Genomic DNA, 20,710 nt, shown 5'->3' with positions numbered 1-20,710 from the left:
TTGAAGAAGTCCCCGCTGATGTGGACCCCTTTCCCAGGGCCAGGGTGCTTGGGGTCTCTATGAGGCAAGTCTGTCTCATTTGCCAAGGCCTTAGTTCAAGAGGCCAGAAGACCCAGGGTTTGGGAATGGGAGGAACTGCAGGGTCCCCCTCACCTCACTGTGTGGCAGATCCCACTCAGGCAGGGCAGCATGGAGTCAGTTCTGATCCCTCCTCCAAACCCCTACCCCCAGCTGCTGAGCCATAAGCCATAGGTGAGCTTAGGGGGCTTGGTGGAGGGGGGCGGAGCCCTGCTGCAGGGGGTCCTTTCAACCCTCAGGAACAGCAACAGGTGCTGGGGGTCAAGCTGGAGACCTTGCACCCGTTAACTCTTTCTTCCCCCTCTTTTCTTCATTCAGGCAAGAGGAAAGTGAGTCCAGGCTGGGCTCAATGAGTGAAGAGGGCAGAAGCAGAATTCTCAAGATCTGGGCTTGGACAAGCGTGACAACCTTGGGTCTATGAATTCAGCCCCTCCCTCCTTCCTCTAGTCAGAGACGGACTTGCAGGAGCTGGGGTGGAAGGGGCAGCCCTTAGAACACAATCTCCACTCGCCAGTACGGGTACCTCTGAGTCTGTAGGCCCCGGCTCAGTGTTCTTCCCTCAAAGCTGCCAGGACTGCCAGGCTTGGGGGCAGTGCCAGGCAGGCGACAGCTGCAGTGGTGCAATCGTTCTGGGAAGCCTGATTTTCTCTGTGGCAGGGGTCCGGCGGGGTGGAGGAGGAGGCGGGGAGAAGAGCCTAAATGGGAGGGAGGCCCCCATCAGGGACACCAAGAACCTGCTCGGCGGCTCCCCCGCCAGGAGGTCCCCCAGGGCTACACGGGCTGGCTGGGGCTGAGCAGGAGTGAGCGCGGCGGGGGTCTGACCCGGCGGGACTCCGGGCATCCGGACCAGCTTCTCCTCGCTGCCGCCTCGGCCAGGCAGTCCGGCCCGGAGACACCTGTCACCGCCCCCTCTCCGTTCCCCAGCTGGGGGCTGGGAGGAAGGCTCCGGCCTACCCGCGCCCCCGCCCGCGCCGCGCCGCTCCGCGGCGCAGCTCCGGGCATCTCGGCGCCGGGCCCGCCCCCTAGGGCTGCGGCGCGCGGGGCGGGGGCGGGGGGGGGGGGGCGGTGGGCTGCGCGGGGCGTGGCGGGCCGGCCTCGGCGCTCTGGCCCCCTCCCCCGCCCCCCTGACGTCAGCCCCCGGCAGCTGCGAGCTCCCTCACTTCGCTCTCGCTCTCCGGCCGGGAAGCATGGGATGGTCCGGGCTCATCTGCGCCTTCCTTATCGCCGCCTGCTGCTGCTGTCGCCGCGCCGCGGGTGAGTGAGCTCGCTGGGGGTGGGGTGGGGGGGCCCGCGCCCCCAACGGCGCGGCCCGGCAGTCTTCGGCGGAGCGTGCCCGGGAGGAGAGCTGGCATCGCGGCGGGGGCCGGGGCTTTGCGCTGCGTTGTGCGCTCCTCTTCTCCGGGTCCCAGTCACCCGGCGCGTTGCGCGCGTGCAACTCTTCTTTGCAGCCAGTTTGCAGCCTCTATTCCAGACCATCCCGGGAGCAGAACTGGGGAGGCGGGGAGGGGGCTGCTGCCTGGAGCGGGAAGGGGTGGAGCCAAGTCCCTGGGGTCGCTGGTGAGAGCTCTTCCTCAGGTGCTTTCTCTGGGGGACCCGTGGTTGGAGCCTTGGCGGAAGGCGCCTCTACAGCGCATCCCTAAATCCTGAATCCCGCGCCCGCCTGTTGCTGGGAAAGGCAGCTTTCTTAGCTGGAGGGATGCGCCGACCCCTCCCTCTCCCGCCTGGGCTTCGAGCCAGGCTGGAGGTGAGCGAGATGGGGAGGAACGGCGGCTCCCACCCCGGCAGGGCGTTGGCAAAGCCTGGAGGGCGGTGTGGGTCGCCTCGCGCCTACCCGGGTGACGGGATCACAGGTGGCAGGGACGAGGGATCGAGGATTACCAGAGTGGAAGCGCCCCGGACTTGTTACACCTCCCGGAATGGGACCACGTTCAGGTGGGAAATGCGCCCCTGCACCTCGGAGTTTTTCTCTGGAACTGCCTAGGAGCCGGGCGCTCCCGGGTTCACGCTGCCCTTGTATGGCCCGCAACGGTGTCGCTTGTTTCTCTTGGCTCTCTTTCCCGGGCTCCAGCCGCTGCCTGGCTGGGGAAGGGGAGGTCTAAGCAATACCCAACTCGATGGCCTCGTGCCCATGCCGACGGTGTCCCTGGGGTACCCTTGGCTGCTGCCTTCCAATCCCTTCTGGGGAAAGGGCTAAATCGGGCTCCACCCGCTGCAGAAGGTCCAGCCCCACCCGGCCCCGCTCTTCTAGCTCTGGGGAAACGGAGTCAGGGGTGTGAAGCTTTTGCTCTGGGTTGAAGACCACTCCATCTGCCCTTGTTATCTGGGAGCAAGCCCAGGCCAACCACCCAGGCACCCGAGTCCAGCCAGATGGTATGGAGTGACATCACCTCCTCGCAGGGCGGGCAGCGCACTAGCACCGCTGACGTCACTCCTGCCCACTGCCTGGCCCTTGCCCTGACCCCAGCCCTGACCCCGGGGAGAGATTCTGTCCCCCTCCATGACTCTGACCCCTCCATACTCACAAGACTCCCAGGATGGGGTCCCCTGAGAGTGTTGGATGTTCACGGCGGTGCTGCTTAAGGAGTATGAAATAAGGGCCTCCTGGCCAGGGTTGCCCTTTGGGTTTTATGGGGGATTTGGGGAGGGGGTGTGGGGGGTAAAGGGTAGAGATGTCTTCCTCTGGGTGTGGGGACAAAAAGGGCCTGTGTGCCCCGGCCTGGCACATGCCTTGCATTCCCACCCTCTGAGCTCACCCGGGGAGGAGGGAGCCTGGAAGGAAAGGGGCCTTCCTCTTGGCCCAGAGCCTGGGTTGCCCCTCTGCCAGCCTCATCTGGGAGGTTCCTGGTGCTCAGGGTCTCTGCTCCAATGACCAGAAACGTCCATCCCCAACTCCCTTGAACCGGGAGAGGGCTGGCCCAGGGTTGGGGGGTGAAGCGCGGTTGAGGGGTAGGAGAGGACAGTGCCCTTCAGACCCCCGAGGGGGCATGGAGAGCAGCTGCAGCGAGCGGTGCGAGTGGAGGGCACGGAGAGCAGCTGGAGCTGACACAGCTCCTCCCCCACCCGCTCCCCGCCAGGTGTGCCTGGAGAGGCTGAGCAGCCCGACCCGGAGCTGGTGGAGGTGGAAGTGGGCGGCACGGCCCTTCTGAAATGTGGCCCCTCCCACTCCCAGGGCAACTTCAGCCACGCGGACTGGTTTTCTGTGAGTGCTTGGGCCCCAGAGAGGGCAGCAGGGGCGGGAGGCTCTGCCCTTCATGTAGCCCCGGGACGCTCACCTCCTCCCTGCCACCTCCCCTTAGGTCCACAAGGAGAAGCCAACACTCATCTTCCGCGTGCGTCAGGGCCAGGGCCAGAGCGAACCTGGGGAGTACCAGAATCGGCTCAGCCTCCAGGACAGAGGGACTACTCTGGCCCTAACAGGCATCACCCCCCACGATGAGCGCATCTTCCTGTGCCAGGGCAAGCGCCCTCGGTCCCAGGAGCACCGCATCCAGCTCCGTGTCTACAGTGAGTGCCCTGTCCGTGCCTTGTGGAGAGGGTGGGGCGTCGGAAGTGGTGGTCCCATGCCCCTCCCCATTTCTCTCCCCTGTAGAAGCTCCGGAGGAGCCACTCATCCAGGTCAACGCCTTGGGCATTTCTGTGAACAGTGAGGAGCCTGGGGAGGTGAGATCTGCCGGGGTGGCCGGCGGGTAGGCAGGAGCTAAGGTGGGCTTGGCAGGGTCGCAGAGGCAGGGAGACTCACACCCTGTCCTCCTTAGGTTGCCACCTGTGTGGGGAGGAATGGGTACCCCCTTCCTCAAGTCACCTGGTACAAGAACAGCCAGTCCCTGAAGGAGGAGAAGAACCGTAAGTCATCCTCTCTGCCCTTAAAAGCCATGCTTGTGGCACAATATGGGGACCACCTTGCATTTTATTTTACTTTTTTTTTTTGGCCACACCACACAGCATGCAGGATCTTAGTTCCCCGACCAGGAATCGAACCCGTGCCCCCTGCATTGGGAGCACAGAGTCTTAACCACTGGACCACCAGGGAAGTCCCTATTTTACTTTTTTTGTAAGTACACAAGTGATCCTTGAAAATATTCTCATAAGAATTCAAACTATGGAAAATCTAGAAGGAAAATTTCCTTCCTGCTCCAGACCCACTCCCAGAAATAGCTCTGCTATCAGTGTGTATGTATTCACACTGATGCAAGCCTTGATGTCAAGCCTACTTCTAGGTACTTACTCACACATGTAAATATATCTAGGACTATATAGGCTTTTGTTTTTTATTATCTAAATCAGGGGTTCTCAGCTAGGGGTGATTTTGCTCCCCTCCGGAACACTTGGCAGTGTCTGGAAATATTTTGGGTTGTCGCAAATGGATAGGTGCTACTGGCATCTAGGGGGTAGAGGCCAGGGATGCTGTAAACATCCTACAGGGCACAGGGCATATCCAGCCCCAAACGTCAGTGGTGCTGAGGTCGAGAAACCCTGATCTGAATGGCACTGTGCGCTACACATTGTTACACAACCTTGTTCTCCTTTTGACAACAAGTCTTGGAAATCTCTCCAGGTCACTCTATTTAGATCTACCTGATCGTTTACCTACTGCCGGCATTTCACACGGTGTATATAATATAGTCTAGCTAACCATTCATTCCCGTTAGTGGATGTCCAGAGTGTTTTCTCATTTCCTTTTTTTTTAAATCCCGGCAGCAGTATTTGCACACGTCCTTGTATGTGTGCCTATGTGTGTTTGTCTAGGGTAGATTTCGAGCAGGAAACTGCTGGGTTGAAGGGCCGCAGCTGGCATTGGTACCTGGCCCTCTACAGGGGCTCCCCTGCCATTCCCCCACCCAGGAGATCATAGGGTGGGGCTGGAGGCGGAGCTGAGGCCGAGCCCTTCGCCCCTTCCTCCCTGCCCAGGGGTCCACATCCAGTCGTCCCAGATCGTGGAGTCGAGTGGTCTGTACACCTTGAGGAGCGTTCTGAAGGCACAGCTGACCAAGGAGGACAAAGATGCCCAGTTTTACTGCGAGCTCAGCTACCGGCTGCCCAGTGGGAACCACATGAAGGAATCTAGGGAGGTCACTGTCCCTGTTTTCTGTGAGTACCGACTCCTCGCTGTGGGGCTGGGTCCTGCTAGCTCTTGGGCTGAGAGCTGCCCCCTTTGCCTGTGCAGACCCGGCAGAGAGAGTGTGGCTGGAAGTGGAGCCTGAGGGGATGCTGAAGGAGGGGGACCGCGTGGAAATCAGGTGTTTGGCTGATGGCAACCCCCCGCCCCACTTCAGCATCAGCAAGCAGGTGCGGGGTCCTCTGTTCTGGGTGCAGGTGGGCATGCAGGAGTGGCTGGAGGTGCACTCTGATCAAGCCTTTGTCCTCTCCCAGAACCTCAGCACCAGGGAGATGGAGGAAGAGAGGACCGATGACAACGGGGTCCTGGTCTTGGAGCCCGCCCAGAAGGAGCATAGCGGCCTCTACGAATGTCAGGGCCTGGACTTGGAAACCACGGCATCGCTGCTGAGCGACCAGCAGGAGCTGGTGGTGAACTGTGAGGGGCTGGGGGCCCAGGACAGGGGGACCAGGCTGGGGCGAGAGGGAATCTGCCCCGCCCTGTCCTGCCTGACACGATTGCTGCGTCCCCAGATGTGTCTGGAGTCCGGGTGAGCCCCGCAGCCCCCGAGATCCAGGAGGGCAGCAGCCTCACCCTGACCTGTGAGGCACAGAGTAACCAGGACCTTGAGTTCCAGTGGCTGAGAGAAAAGGTACCCAGGTGGGCTCAGGTCTCCGGGGCAAGGGGCTGTGGGGTGGGTGGGCCTAGGAGTGACCTCTGACCCATCTCTCACCCCAGACAGGCAAGGTGTTGGCAAAGGGGCCTGTGCTCCAATTACGCAACCTGAAACGGGAGGCAGGGGGAGGCTACCGCTGCGTGGCATCTGTGCCCAGCGTTCCCGGCCTGAACCGCACCCAGCTCGTCAACGTGGCCATTTTTGGTGAGGCCCTAGGCGGAGATCAGGCGGCCGCTTGAAGCCACCTTGAGTTGGGTGGTTTCAAGCTCTTTGGGGACCGAAAGCCACCCGCTGCCCTGGGGGGCTCTGGTGGGGAGGGGGCTGGCAGGCTGGCAGAGCTTGCTGTCTCACTCTTCCCCACCCTCCCGCAGGGTCCCCATGGATGGCACTAAGGGAGAGGAAGATGTGGGTGAAGGAGAACTCAGTGCTGAATCTGTCCTGTGAAGCATCAGGGCATCCTCGGCCCAGCATCGTCTGGAGCGTCAACGGCATGGTGAGCAGGCACATGGCAGCCTCCCAGGCTCTCGTCCATCCCTGTGCGGGCTCTGCTGCCACGACCCGGCATCCTCCCCACCCCTGAACTGCGTCTCCTTCCTTGTAGGCCAGCGAACAGGACCAAGATCCACAGAGTGTCTTGAGCGTCCTGAATGTCCTTGTGACCCCAGAGCTGTTGGAGACAGGTGCTGAGTGCGTGGCCTCCAACTCCCTGGGCAGAAACACCACCGTCATTATCCTGGAGCTGGGTAAGGGCTTGGTCCTGCAGAGTGGGGCGGGGGCAAGCCGAAGCAGGGCACGTTCCCATCCCGCACCCCCATCCCTTTAACCTCTTTCACTCCAGACTCCAACAGAACCACTGGCCTCAGCACCTCCACCGTCAGTCCCTATGCCAGGGCCAACAGCACCTCTGCAGGTGAGCTGGGCTGGATCGGGAGCCGGGCTGGGCCAGGGCATCCTCACCCTGCCCTGACCGGGAGCCCAGGGGAGCTCTGTTGAGAAAAGCCATCAGCGGCCCATCTTCCATCAGCCCTGGGCTGGGCGGGGCCGCGAAGGTAACATGGCAGCCTGGGGCAGGGAGTGACTCGGGGTGTCTTTTTGGGACAGAGAAAAAGCTGACAGAGCCCGAAAGCAAGGGTGTGGTCATCGTGGCCGTGACCGTGTGTGTCCTGGTCCTGGCTGTGCTGGGCGCTGTCCTCTATTTCTTCTACAAGAAGGGCAAGCTGCCGTGCGGACGGTCAGGCAAACAAGAGATGTGAGCACGGCACGTGGCACCCCGCGCCCCACCCCATCTCACGCTGCCAGCCTGTTGCCTCCTCAGGGATGTTCCCCTGCTGGCCCCTGTGCCCACTGAGCCGTTAGGAGCAGGAGGGGGACCCTGGGTCTGAGCGCTCCCCGCCTCACCGCCACTACCCAGCTTTCATCCACCACACTCCTCCCTCTCACCCCTGTTGCCCTTCCCTGAGCCGGCCCAGAGCACCTAAGAGCCCTTCAGTACCCAGTCCCACGTCCCTCCCAACAGCCCCCCTTCCCTTGCCCCCGAGTTGCCAACCTCTTGCCTCCCTCCCTCCTCCCAGCACGCTGCCCCCGTCTCGTAAGGGCGAATTTGTAGTTGAAGTTAAGTCAGATAAGCTCCCAGAAGAGATGGGCCTCCTTCAGGGCAGCAACGGTGACAAGAGGGCTCCAGGAGACCAGGTAGGAGGCAGTTCCTGTGGCCAGAGCCTGACACATCTTCAGGCACCGGGAGTGGCAGGGGCTGACGGTTGCTGAACACTAACTATATCCTTCATCCTTCCCTGTTGGAGATGGGGAGCCAGCCCCATCTTGCCTTCCTAACACCACGCACAGACGGTAGGGCCAGGCAGGTGGCTGAGGGACCCCGAGAGAGGGTAGCTGCCAGGACTGAGAGCAAGGCCCCGTCCCGTCACCATTTCCTGAACCGCACTGGCGGCTCACGGCACTAGGTGTGAAGTGTGGCCCAGTGCGATTCGGGGGCCTCATCTCTTATTCCCCGCCTTGCCATCCCCACCCCCTCCCCGGCTTCTTCCCTCCAGGCGGCTGCACTTAGTTCATCAGCTGTGGCTTTGGTCCCTCCTCTCTTTTAGCGCTCACACCCTAAACCCTGGTCAGTGTCTCCGAACACCCCCCTCACTTCTGCTCTTCACCCATCTTCAGGGAGAGAAATACATCGATCTGAGGCACTAACCCACCGAATCACACGGCGCTCCCTCCCCTGCCTGGAACGTTTCCTGTTCCCTGCTCACCTTCCTCCCCAGCACTCAGGGTGGTCACCAAAGCCTCTAAAGTGGACTACAGAGAAGACCCCCCTCCAGCTCACCTGCAGACCCCATTTCAGAGGGCACATGGGCTAGGACCAGAGCTGTCCTGAGAAGGACCTCATGTGGCCCTGGAGGCCCCCTCTTCAGGGACCTGCCCACCACTGTCTCAATTTGTTGAGCGATGCTCATGCCAAGGAGGGGGCCTCGGTATCCCAGAAGCACACAGGAGAGTCTCTTGCAGAACTTGTTTTCTCTTTACACATATTATGGATGTAAATACCTGTCTTCTACCAGCAGCCGAATTAGGTAGCCTATTTATCTTGAGCTGATTTCCTGCTCCACTGCTCCAGGGCTGGCTTCATAATTCAGCTGTATCACTGAAGTAAGGATGCAGTGAGCCCAGGCCTCTCTCTGCTGGTGAAGTACATTGCTCACACCAGTTCTGGAGAGACCCCAGCAGTATCTGGAAGCAGTTGCCTGCCTGCCTGCCTGCCTGCCTGCCTCTGGAGTCCCCTTTGCGACACTCTTTTCTTTCTCTGGGCAGAAGTCAGGACCTGGTGTCGTTCCTTAAAAGGTATCCTGGGTGTATCTCATTGTCCCTGCAGTAAGGAAGCTGGGTGCCGCTTTCCAGAGTTAAGGCGATTGGGCCCGAGCCCCCGCATTCATTTGGCTCCCCTACCCTTTCAAGGAATCACGTAAGACTGAATGCTGGGGGTAGGGGTTGGAGATGAGGTCCAGACTGTCCTTTACGAGGGTTAAGGCTATAAAGTTACATTAGCACCAGACTTCTACAGCCTGAGCTAATGGGCCTAGACCTTAGGAGAAAGGCCCTAATGGGAGAATGGTACTTGGAGATGAGAAACGGGCCTGGCTAGAGCTTTGGGGTATGTATGTCTCTGTGTGTGTCTGTGCGCACGTGTGTGTGTATATATATGGTTTTGTTAGGTTGTAAATTTGCAAATTGTTTCCTTTTTATATATGTGTATATATATATGAAAAATAAAGCTTAATTGTCCCAGAAATCTTACACTGTTTTTTATTCATCATGGGTACCACAGCAGCCTGGGGCCTCCAGAATTGGAACTGCACCAAAAGGAACACAAAACCCTTTGCGGTTGGGAGCAGGGACCAGGGGTTACCTCTGCTTCTGAGCAGAGGGCTCAAGCTCTAACACAGGGGAGAATCAACCTACTCAGCAGCAAAGCTGCCCTGCCGTATCTAGGCAGCTTGCAGAGCCTGGTGAGCTGCTGGCAAGGAGCTATTGCCCTTCTCCTGTCACTGAGACTGCCCTCAAGGTAGCAAAACAGACTTCTGCTGATGAACTGGCACGACCAGGCACCTGGCCCTATAGCTCCCCGATATATCACTCCCTAACCCACAAATGACCAAGAACTCGGGTCTGCTACAACAAAAGAAACTTTATTTAAAAATATTTTTTTACAGACATGGGTGCCTGAAAAAGCTCTTTAGTTAACTGTGTATGGAAATGAAAAAAAATTAATAAATAACATTAGTATAACAGAACCTCTAAACATTAATACACTGGCAAAACAAAACGGACTTAAAATGAAAATGAATCTTAAAGCTCTGCTATTCTCTGTAAGAATATTTACCTTCTGTTTTATTCTTTACAGGTGAGAATGATTAAATACTGCTAATATAATTTTTTTATATTAATGACACATTTTTAAAATAGTCCACAAAAATCTCATCTAAGTTTTCATTTTGTTTTATTTTTAACACTGATATACAAATGGGACTCTTCATTCTGGAGAAAAGTATCAAGTTCTCTCCAGCCCCACCCAGGCCAAGAATGTCAAAATCCTGAATAAGGAGGACTTTGAAAAGAATTGTTTCTATCTCCCAATTCTTTATTAGTTAAAGGCAGGGAAGAAGTGAGAAAAGGAAAAGAGATAAGTAAAACGTCATCATACAGAAAACTTTTTTTTTTGGTCGAGACCTACAGCGGCCGAATACTGAGGACAGGCTTCTGTTCCGGGTTCCTGGTCCTTGCTGCCCCTCCCAGGGGAAAACCCGCCCCTGCAGAGGGCACTAGTTGCTTAATGCTCTAAGTCTGAAGTTTTCAAATGAAAGGAAAGCCAAGTCTAAGGGAGAGGCAGGAGGTCTAAGGCCAGTTCAGGACCCAGCAAAAAGACAAGACAAAACGAACAACCAAACAGCCTCCCCTTTTCAGGAGGGTCCACCCTACACTGTTCCATGAAGTTGGGTCATTAATAGGATCAGGAGGCTGGGTCACTTGAAATGGTCCAGAGTATGCCTGGAAATCGTGGAACGTTCTGTCTCTTCCTGCTGAACACAGAACATTCAACCTGATCACTAAGATTCTGACTGGAACCAACCAAATGATCCTGGGATACAATGCTCATTTCTTCCAACTAAGCACCGTGGCAGGGAGAAGGGACCGCGGACACGCTGCACCTGGGGGCCACCTCCCCAGCCGCACGGAGCACTTCCTCTCCCCTAGACCGGAGGGACTAATGACACTCAAGGTAGAGGAGCTAAGACTCTGGTATTTCCATATTAAGTCCTAAAATGCAGCCTGGGATACAGTGCTGCCTTAGAAAGGCACAAAATGTTTGGCTTTTTTTTTTTTTTTCAGTGTGCTAAAAATTGTTTTGTTTTGAATAAAGGAAAAAAAAAAGATATATAAGGTTAAAAATCCCAAGTCACCACAGCCAGAAAGCAGATGTAGGAGGTACCTCATAGCTGCCACACCCCTACCACACGTTTCAGCAGGAGGTCAAGGCCAAGACACTAAAACGGTGCCGAGAAGGGCAGGTCAGGAGAGGAGGTATCCACCCTCATGGGCATGGCTCCCTCACCCAGCAGCAGAAGGAAGAAGCCAAGGAAGGGAAAACATGTGGTCTGCAGACTTGCAAGCAGTTCTCTGCCTCTTCAGTTTCCAGACAGCCATAAGCATGGCCACCCTCACCCAGGACAGGGTCAGAGGTAGACAGGGCGCAGGGAACTGACACAAAGGGCACATCAGCACCCATGTCAGAGTGCCGGGCGTGGGCACACTGCACACCCCGCTTCAGGGCTTCAGCATGGAGGCAGCGCAAGGCCTGAGGAGGCTCAGAGAGCATGTACGGAGCAGTACCCCTCTGGCCCCCCAAACCGGCCCAGGGGTAGGAGGAGAACTGCGGGAGGGCGCCTCACACGTTCATTTTGGGGACTGACTAAGAATATGGGGCCGGGCAATCAGAACTCTGATTTTGTTCCACTGCCAAATCAGTAGGAGAGCTGAGGTTTGCCTTCAGCCTCTGCTCTCTACGAACACAGGGAGTGGTCAGCCACATTCTTCTCAAGCACTGAACAAGGGAAGGGGCCGTGAGATCTCCAAACAGTTGTTAGTCTGTTGGTCAACAGCTGGCCCTCTGGCACCATGCTCTGCAGCCAACTGCGAGTGAGCCTCCAGGCAGGGCTCGCTCTCCGCGCCCCGATTTCCCCCACTTACTCCTGGGCTACTTTCTGGGACCAAGAAAAACTGGTGCTCGCCTTTGAAGCCAACCCAGGTTTCCTAGAGCTCTGTGAAGGCGAGTGGTACTGCTATCCCTCCGCCGCTTAATTCTGGCGCCCAGAAGGGAATTTCAAACACACAGGCCCCAGCCTTCATCACGGGCCTCAGTGTATATCTTTGGATTATTAGGTTACTTCTGTGTACATCAAACGACTCCAGTAGTTTAAAAAAGTTATAAGTAATTATGAAATGCCTCAGTAACACAGGACAGGCTCCCGGAGAAGATAAATAAGATCAAAAGATTCAGGCAAGCAGAAGCACAGTTTTAAAAAACCAAAAAATAAAGGCTTTACTCTAGGACGACAAAGGAAGCAACTGGACGGGGAGGACAAATGCATCCTGTCTAAAGAGCTCTCAGTAAAAAGTCTCTCTAAATTGGAATCTATACCTAATTTATATCCTGGCAACTGTCCCAACTTTATAAATTCTTACTGGCAAAGTAGTTTCTGAGGTACCTCGGAAGGCCTGCCTAAGAATATTACTGCAGAGCTCCCCTCATAGAGGAAAGACCAGATAAAAGGGTGGGGAGGAGGGCTTGGAGGGAGGCAGGCCACGGGCCCATAGAATGAGTATGTTCTCAGCACTAAAACCTGAAGAGAGCCCAGAAGTCCACGGCTAGGGGCTACAGTGGATTTGTGATCTGCTCTCTAAATGAAATCAAAGAAGGCTAGAAACCTGAGACTGAATGAAGGCTAAGAAATGTCACCTAAGAAAAGACTAGCTCCGGAACAGGAGAAACTGGTCCTAAAGAGGGAGGTAAGAAATCTTGGATGCCAAGACTCAAAAAGGGAAGAAAAACAGGAAATAAAGCAACAAAGAAGACAGTAACCTAAATTAACTTTAACCTAAGCATTTCCTCCAAGTCCCAGACATAGTCCCATGCCTGCCTTTCCAGTCTCAAAAAAGCAGTATGGTAAGTTTTACTACTAGAGCAAAGTATTTTAGGGTATCTATCCCCTCCTCCCTGAGAACCTCCCCCGCCCCTACTTCCCAGCTGAAGCAGCATGCCGCTGCTGCCCTGTGTGGCAAAGTCGGGGGTCGATACCTGATCAATGTGCTGGGCTGATCATAGTCTTTCTTGAGAATATGAACCAAGAGGCACTGGGAATCTGTTAAAACGGTGATCCCATTTAATGGTGAGCTGGGGGTCGTGAGGACTGGGGTGCCTATGTTGGGGCCACGTATATCGACAAACAGACCGACGAGCAGGAGAAAGGACTAGCTGCAAAGTTTCTCAGCTCCAAGCAGAATCAACTGTACCGCTTATCCTGGGTTCTGGGAAATACCCTGCATCCTTCTGATTCCTTCCTTTCTTCTGCTTGAATCCATCTGTTTCTTGCATCCAAAGGACTGCTCAACAGGATGGTCAAAGATACAGCCCTGACCTTCTTCCACTATGCATCCATCTCCATGCATTAAATGGCTACACGCATTTCTAAAGAGAGACTGCTAATGTAGATTGAGATCAAAGTAGAAATAGTAATGCTTTATGCCAACTGAGAATACTTTAGATAGAATTTCTAGGGCCTGAAAGTCTAGGAGGAAAATAACGTGAAAGTCTAGGAGGATAATAACATGTTGTCTAGGAGGATAATAACGTGAAAGTCTAGGAGGATAATAACGTGTTGACTTTCATACTAAGTTCTACGGTCTCTAAGCTCCGTACCCCTAGAGATACAGGCTGACGTTTTTGAGAACTGACTGAGTTCAACCTATGTTACTGCCTGGCTCTTGGGAGACCAAACAACTGGTTGAAGATCAGGACCCAGAAACAGGTGCCCATCCCCCTCGCACACCTTCAGCCCTTCTAAGACACAGGATTAGCTGAAAGGTTGTTGAAGGATTGAAACAAGTTCCACGTAGAATGGGAGATGGTGAGAGGTCCCAGAAGGGTGATAAGAAAACTTCCTTATAAAGGGGATCAGAGGTACAGGCAGCTCAGTAAAAAGATCAAGGAAGGCACTAGAGTGGAAAGGGGTATGTAGGCAGATGCTTTACTTAAACATTTAACTGCCCTATTGTGCAACTCTGAGCCAACATACCAACCCACCACCAAACAGATTCGACTTAAACACATAAAAATGGTGGGTATCCATGAGACTTACATGGAGGAATCTCCCAGACCTTGTCAAAGCTACAGGAAGACAACAGGGGTTAATGGGAGTGTCTTGAACTGATTTTTAACCAGGACAGCTCTATAAGGAAATGTCTACATAAAAGAGCTGTGAATATAACCTGCACAATCTTATTGGGAACGGCTATTTTAGGGCCAAATGCACATGCTAGACAGCCCAAGTACAACTGCTCTACATCAGTAAACCACCATATGGTGGCAGGGGAGAACACAGAGCTGACACTTCAGGCTCATGGTAATCACTCATAAACACTTGCTGAATGAACACATACAATGTTAGAGCCAAGCCAACAGTCAGAACACCGGTATTCCATGGGCAGTGGTCACTGCAGAGTCAGAAAGGCCAACAGCAAGAAGGGGGACTTACAGTTCGGGAAGAGGGCCTGTATCCCTCCGCCTTTCAAGATGTGAGGTAGGAGAATATTCTGCACTAACACCATGGCTGATCACACACAAAAAGGTCTACATCTTGTTAAAGAGAACATATAGCTGGTCCCTATTTTGCAAGCAAATATACAAAAATTCATGTGTAAGATTGCTGACTGGACCATAAAATATATTTTACCTATCTATAGAGGAAATAAATATTTTAATTGTGAGGAATAGCAACCCCCCAATTTTTTTTTTTAAATCCACAAAACAGCTAAATGATACTAATAGTACCATCCCACACCCTGGGTCCTGGTGTTGAGAGTCTGTATAGGAAGCAAAAGAACAGAAGAATGGCAGAATATGAAGAGTGGCACTGGGGGACAGAGAGAGCTAGCGGAAGAGAATGGCCATCCACAGGTATATATCACTATGTATATAAATATCAACACATAAATGCTGAGACGACAAACTGCCTAATCGATTATTTACCTAAAGGGAGGTATATCATTGAGCCCACAGGGTTTTTCCACTTTGATAACTCCTGACTTTAATGGAAGGAGTACAGCAGGTGCAGCTGATTAAGTACTGCAAAGCAGGCACCCAGCAACAAGGCAGGCTGTGTAAAGCAACCCAGGGAGACACGGGGAAGCAGGAGACCAGGTTGAACAGAACAGCCTAGTGCACTTGAGAAAAAGGAAAACGTCAAAGTGGTTTTTACCTTACTTACCTGACAGGTAACAGAGGAGGAATCGTTTGTAATTAAGAGCGGGAAAGGGGATGTGTTTGCCGAAAATGGCGAAATTCAAAGCCCATTTGTGAAAGGGCAATTTTAGTTAAAATCAGAGCAGAGCCAAAGAATTAAAAATTGCCATACAAATGGAGGACGAAGAATGGGTTATTGGTGCCTTAGTCAAAGGAAAACTTAAGAAATTAAAGTTTTAGAAATATCCTCAAAACAAAAGCCATGCAAAAACTTTCCTGAGCCTCACCTGGCAATCTCAGGCATGGACCCAGGCATGACCTCAGAGCATCCAAAGAGAAAACCCCTCACAGAACCGTCTAAGACCCTGAACACCTGCAGATACGTGGCCAACAAGCTAAGAACCAACCCATGCAATGGTGCACACCTAGCTCAGCCTAGATCCCCACGTTCAACACAGGGATCTGGCACCTAGTTTGGGGGCTGACCTGATGAGCCTCAGGGGTATTCAGTTATGAAAAGAAAGGGTGAACCTGCCTTTAGCCTATGTAAGTAAGGACATAATCTTCAAAGAAGATTTGGGATGCATTCTGAAAAGGCAAAAGATATACAGAACCAGTGCTTTGTTCTCTTGATAGATCTCCAGACTATGGGTAGTATCTACAGACACGGAAACATTCCAGTGTGGAGAGGTATGCAAACTGCAGCCATTTTCTCTAGCTCTCTGTCTAGGCCTTCAACATCTAAACAAAGTGCAAAACTGAATGCTACCACAAGTGAAACACTATGCTGGCTTTGAGAAGGAGATGTTAGTTACTGTTTCCTCCTCTCTGCCGCTCTCCTCTGCCCTCTCCATCGCGATCCAGGCCCTCCTGCACCTGTTGGGGGCTGTATTATTTTCTGCCACGTAGAGGAGACACTGGGTAACCACAGCAAGTCAGCAAAAAGCCCTGAACTATCTCCTCTGGGAACATAAATGGCTCTGAGGCAAGAGGAGAAAATCAAAAGACCTGGGAGTAGCTGAAAGCCAAGAGAAGAGCTAGATAAAGTTTTAGGTCCAAAGACGACAAGATGGGAAAGAAAACAGGTGTAAGGAGAGTCATTTCTCTTTGGATCTCATGACAAAACCATGATTTAGATTGTGAGGAAGGTAGATTTATCAAAGGGCAGGCTTGCTTCTGACAAGGGGGAAGGTTACACACTGCTAGGGAAGTCAGTAAGAGGCCCTGACCAGAGAACTAACTGAACTCAAGTGGTGCCTTGGCAGTATCTGCAGGAACGTACCAACGGTGCCCCACACAAGACTCTGAGTCTTCTTTACAAACTGGCGACGGCACAAGCTGCAGGGCTTTTCACATGTTGTCTGTCCGCAGTAAAGTCGTTTACTACACCCAGTGATGTCTAATTACTGTGGGGAATGCAGTCACTAAAGAGTACACAGGACCTAACGTGAAGAAGAAAGGGGAAGGAAAGGAAGAAGAAGGAAACGCTACATTCCCAAAGCCATAGGCACAAGAGAAAAGCAAGGGTGGCACCAAGGTAGCGTTGGTGCTAATTATCAGCAGAATGCTGTGCTACCGTGGGTGGTATTCCCCCCATTCCTTAAAGGGCAAAGAAAAAATTCATCTCTGAAAATACAACCTGGCTCATATTCAAAGGGAGACACCCATATAAGCTGAAATTCACTGGGAAGAAAAACTGAAGAGATAAATCTTTATTGTCTGTTTTGTGCATTTTATGTACAACAAGGTAAAGAGCATGTGAATGGAGCTTCCTAAGAGCTTCATGGTATTCGGGCCAGAAAGCCATGCTGGAAACAAATGTTTTCCCTTCCCATTAAGGAGAAAACCTCGTGACCTACATTAGAACACACACCTGGCATCAAGGCAACTGACTCCCACAGACTATTTTCTGGGGAGGGCGTGGAATGTATCTGAAGGCCTCTATCTCAAAGCAGTCACTATGTCATTAGGATAACTGAAACACCTTTTTCAAAACAGACTCAATGTTCCTATAGAAACAGTGCTTTGGAGTGACCAGTGTTCGCTGCGAGTATCAAACAGGACCATAACGATAGAGCAACAGTACTTTTTTCCCACCTATCTACCAAACAAATCAACACCATCACACACAATAAAGAACATCCTATAAGCTGCTCGGCTTCAGTAAGGCTGGTCATAGCAAGCCCACTGCCAATGACAAGACACCAAGGAGGAGGAGGGAGGAGGAGACTGAGGAAAGGACAGAGGGAGGGTGTTTTAAAAATACAAGACTTCAGCTATGCACACGATAATCCAAGCCAAAGGGGAGTGTTGGAGTTGTAATACACACGGGGGTTGGGTATAAAACCACAGTTGATGGCAGTCTTTAAGATTCCTTCTTAAACATCTTGTGCTAATTCCCCGCCTGGGATTAACACACACAGCAGGTAAATCTTATAATTACAGGACACACACAACCACAGACAGACAGACAGACAGACAAGACGCACACAACCACATCCTTAACCTAAGAAAGTCTTAAGTCCTCAATTAGGATTTACAGCACAGTGCTTCTCCTACTGCTTTCTGGACCGTTCCCCAGGTAGGCTACCATTTAATAAAAATGCACACTCTCTCCAAGTGGGGAGGGACTAAAGGACACCTTCAAATGCACTCTCAAAACAAATAAAATAAGACAACATCCTAGCTGCTCCATTCTCATTCCACTGCTTTGAAATCTTGGAACCACAGATGTGATATCCCACACAGGGCAAGACCTCATTGTGAAGTCTCCAAAGGAACCTCTCTGCCCTTTTAGGTGCTACTCGAGCAAGAGCTCCCGGCTCCTCGGTCCTCTAAGCTGCGGCACGGAGGGGGTGTGCTAGGTGGCTACGTGGGCAGGAGAAGAAATAGAAACAAACTCCCGGAGGATGTTTTTGGCCATTTCAATATTGTTGTGGGCAATGACCAGAGCTTTCTGAATGTCCTGGTAGGAGTATCCCTGACTCATGAGGCTCTCAATCTCACTGGAGAGCTGCGGTGAGGTGGCGGCGGTGCTTTGCTGACAGCTACCTGCTTTTCGTTCAGAGTTGATTCTCCGAGGGAACGGTTTGGGTGGCCTCTCAGGAACTTGGGAACCCTCAGTGAAGTCTGGAAGAAACAGGAAAGAGAACGTTTGCAAATCGGGGCGGGGCGGGAATCCTCATCCGATGTGCTAATACGAGATATTATGGACCTACTGTCCGTCAGGTACACGTGCGGTCACAAGGCGGGGTTTTACAGTTTCCAGGGCTTCTGTCTACAGCCTCCTCCCCTCGCAGCACAACAACCTTCTAAAGGCACCACGCGCCTGTCCTGCCGACAGGGACCACGCTGCCCTCCACACGGGACACCTGCACCTGCACCACGCTTTACACCGAGCACCAAGTTTTCACACACATCATTGCCTGAATTAGTTAAAAAACACTTCCGAGGGGCCAGAGAAGACACTAAACTTCTCCCTATGCAAATAAGGAAACAGAAATAAGCCTAGGTTGCAGCGAAGAAGCATTAAACAAGGTTGGGCGGGTGGGGATCACCGCCTGTTTGGGCAACTGGATGCCATGTATCTTTTTCACCAGCTGTCCTGAAGGCTGTCTTCCATTTCTAAAGTGAGAGCAACTCTGGCTGCTGCCCTCCCAGGCGGCCACAGGTGCAAGAAGAACAGTCCTTAACAGTCAAGGCTCAAATGCGGGCTGGCTCCAGGCCTACTCAGCGTGCTTTCCAGAGCTGACACGCCTCCTTTCCAATGGGACAGGGACAGGGCCCAGAAGTGTGGTCTGAACCATCAAAATGAATTACTACCATCATCATGCACGCTCAGAAGGGCCAGAAATCCTATTAATACTTACCCCCAGCACAGGAAGAGCCAGGGTTTAAGGAACAACCTCATTTCTAAGTCTGGCAAAATCCTCAAGAGCCTGAATACAGTTTAACTTCCTAATTTGGGACCCAGGACCAGCTTTCCTCCCACTTTAGTCCACTCCTTCCAGCTACTGACTTACTGTCACCAGGCAGTCATCTCTGTTTCAGTATAAATAAGAAGCCATACAGCATTTCAGGACAAACCCAAGGTAGCCTGGAGACTCACTTGTTGTGGGATCACCTTCCAGAGACAGCCAGCCGAAGGAGGAGCTGGCGTTGGAGATGTCAGAGAGTGTGCGGCGGGCCAGCACCGCGGGCACAGGTGGCTTGGGGACATCGTACCCGTCGTCTTCATTTTCTGATTCCTCAGGGCCAGTGTTGGCATGGGCTGCAGCCAAATTCCCTTCACCTAGAGAACAGTTTGTGCAGTTATCTTCTTTTTCCAGTGTACTTCACCTTCTAACATTTCAGTACGGGGGCATCCGTTCATTCAAACATATACAGAATCAAATGGTTACCGAATAACCACTAGGGGCCAAACACCGTGTGGCCCAGCACGTAGAGATAAAAGAAACAGGGAAAAAAAGATCTGCACCAATCCTGCAGCTCTACTTTTCTGAACATGTCAAAAGCTACCCTTGCCAAGGTTAACAGTCACGGATGTCCAAGACTCCAGCACCACTTTATAGCATCCATTCAACATCTTCGTCTGCACTTCACCTTGGAAGATCAGCCAAAGGGCCCTGTTGTGTGTACTGCCTTCTTGGACTTTCAACTTGGTAAGCTAGTTAGTATGGGAATTGAGTATTCACCACCCCCACACACAAGAATTTCAGCAGTGTTGAAAAGCAATGGGAATAAGAGGGAGCTAGCTGTCAGCACTGCCGATCCAGGCCATGTAGCACAGAGGCCTCCAGGCCCTAGAAGGATGAAAAACACAAAAGGAACTAGCTGTGTAAATGGGAAATAAAACAGAGGAGGTGGTTTTACGGCCACAGATCAAAGATATTTTGCAAAGAAAAGTATTTACGAATATTCCGCTTAGGTCAAGTTCTCATTGGCCAAACATTACAGGCTCATTCCTCCGGCACATCAATGATTGTTAAAGTAGCAGAACGACTACTCACCAAAGGTGCCGCTCTCTGTGACAGATGGTGCCGCCTGGGACTGAATATTATACATTGCTTCGTAGGTACAGCTATCGATCTGCTGGTTACAATCACAGGCTCTGGACCAGAAGGAAAGTGGCATAATGGTCTTCAGAAATAGAACTCTGCTATCTGCAAACTTATTAAGATATATCTATTCACAACTTCTCTAGACCCTGATTCTATCAAGAATCTCCATTCTCCTCTTGCCAATATCACTAGTAAATATCAAAAGATTGACTCTTATTCCTAGTAGTAGCTGTGTATGTTTTTGAAATTACTGTGATGTTGAAGAAACATTAAGTGGAATTGCTTACAGCTGCAAGAAGCTTAAAACATTAGCGGTTACACACATCTTTCTGCTTCATTTCTGGCTGGGTAATGCTGTGTGCAGGCACCAAGCCAAGCAGGTGAGTTGGTGTCAACTGAATTCCCAGATAGGATTGTTGTGAGCCTACCGTGAACTCTGGGTTGTCTCCAGAGGCCACTTCACTTCTGGCTTTTGAAATCCCACAGGCCTAGAGGAAGGAGTCATATACTCTGTGTCCTCCTCACTTTCACACTGCTCCCCAGGTGGTGGCTTTGGCACAGGAAGAGGTCTGGAAGATGAAGAATAAAAAACAGAAAAAGAAAACAAAAAGAATGAACTGCTTTGCAATTATTTGAAATAATTTGAAAATCATTGTACAAGAAATATATAACATCCTACGAGGTTCAAGGTACTCCTAGTGAAAAACAGCATGTACAGCATGATTCCATACACACAAGACTGGCAATGAGCATATTACATGTTGCTGATCACTGTCTGA

The 20,710-nt window shown here is 52.4% G+C and overlaps 2 protein-coding genes across 7 annotated transcripts in view; one reads left to right on the top strand and one right to left on the bottom strand.

Moving 5' to 3' along the window:
• The first annotated feature begins 1,223 nt into the window (after positions 1–1,223).
• On the top strand, positions 1,224–9,144 carry MCAM (melanoma cell adhesion molecule). Of its 4 annotated transcripts, none has more exons than XM_082629134.1 (16): positions 1,224–1,332; positions 3,153–3,277; positions 3,375–3,582; positions 3,668–3,738; positions 3,834–3,921; positions 4,987–5,166; positions 5,243–5,364; positions 5,449–5,611; positions 5,707–5,825; positions 5,912–6,053; positions 6,221–6,342; positions 6,451–6,592; positions 6,688–6,759; positions 6,951–7,098; positions 7,421–7,538; positions 8,019–9,144. In XM_082629134.1, the coding sequence occupies exons 1-16, from the start codon at positions 1,266–1,268 to the stop codon at positions 8,046–8,048; spliced, it is 1,917 nt and encodes a 638-aa protein (XP_082485260.1). In that variant the 5' UTR covers positions 1,224–1,265; the 3' UTR covers positions 8,049–9,144. The 4 variants fall into 4 exon arrangements, with proteins under 4 accessions (XP_082485260.1, XP_082485262.1, XP_082485259.1 ...); XM_082629135.1 differs by lacking the exon at positions 1,224–1,332 and adding an exon at positions 1,588–2,010; XM_082629136.1 differs by lacking the exon at positions 7,421–7,538.
• Positions 9,145–9,522: 378 nt separating this feature from the next.
• The window catches only part of CBL (Cbl proto-oncogene), a 91,505-nt gene continuing 80,317 nt past the window's right edge, over positions 9,523–20,710 (bottom strand). For all 3 annotated transcript variants that reach the window (XM_082628982.1, XM_082628983.1, XM_082628984.1), the window contains 4 exons: positions 20,360–20,500; positions 19,881–19,981; positions 18,980–19,162; positions 9,523–18,000 (listed from right to left, as the gene is read on the bottom strand). In XM_082628982.1, coding sequence (XP_082485108.1) covers positions 17,732–18,000; positions 18,980–19,162; positions 19,881–19,981; positions 20,360–20,500 — 694 coding nt within the window. In that variant the 3' untranslated portion in view covers positions 9,523–17,731. The remainder of the gene's footprint in view (positions 18,001–18,979; positions 19,163–19,880; positions 19,982–20,359; positions 20,501–20,710) is intronic.

The sequence above is a fragment of the Mesoplodon mirus genome, assembly GCF_964341445.2.
Source record: "Mesoplodon mirus genome assembly, chromosome: 7".
NCBI classification, from domain to species: Eukaryota; Metazoa; Chordata; class Mammalia; order Artiodactyla; family Ziphiidae; genus Mesoplodon; species Mesoplodon mirus.
This window is presented reverse-complemented; position numbering and strand designations above follow the sequence as displayed.

Bases quoted from the DNA above. Each gene is read 5' to 3' on its own strand.
- MCAM (XM_082629133.1), top strand. From the start codon at position 1,266: ATGGGATGGTCCGGGCTCATCTGCGCCTTCCTTATCGCCGCCTGCTGC. The intron at 5,612-5,706 runs GTGAGGGGCTGG...CTGCGTCCCCAG, and splicing joins GCAGGAGCTGGTGGTGAACT to ATGTGTCTGGAGTCCGGGTG. The intron at 5,826-5,911 runs GTACCCAGGTGG...CTCTCACCCCAG, and splicing joins TCCAGTGGCTGAGAGAAAAG to ACAGGCAAGGTGTTGGCAAA.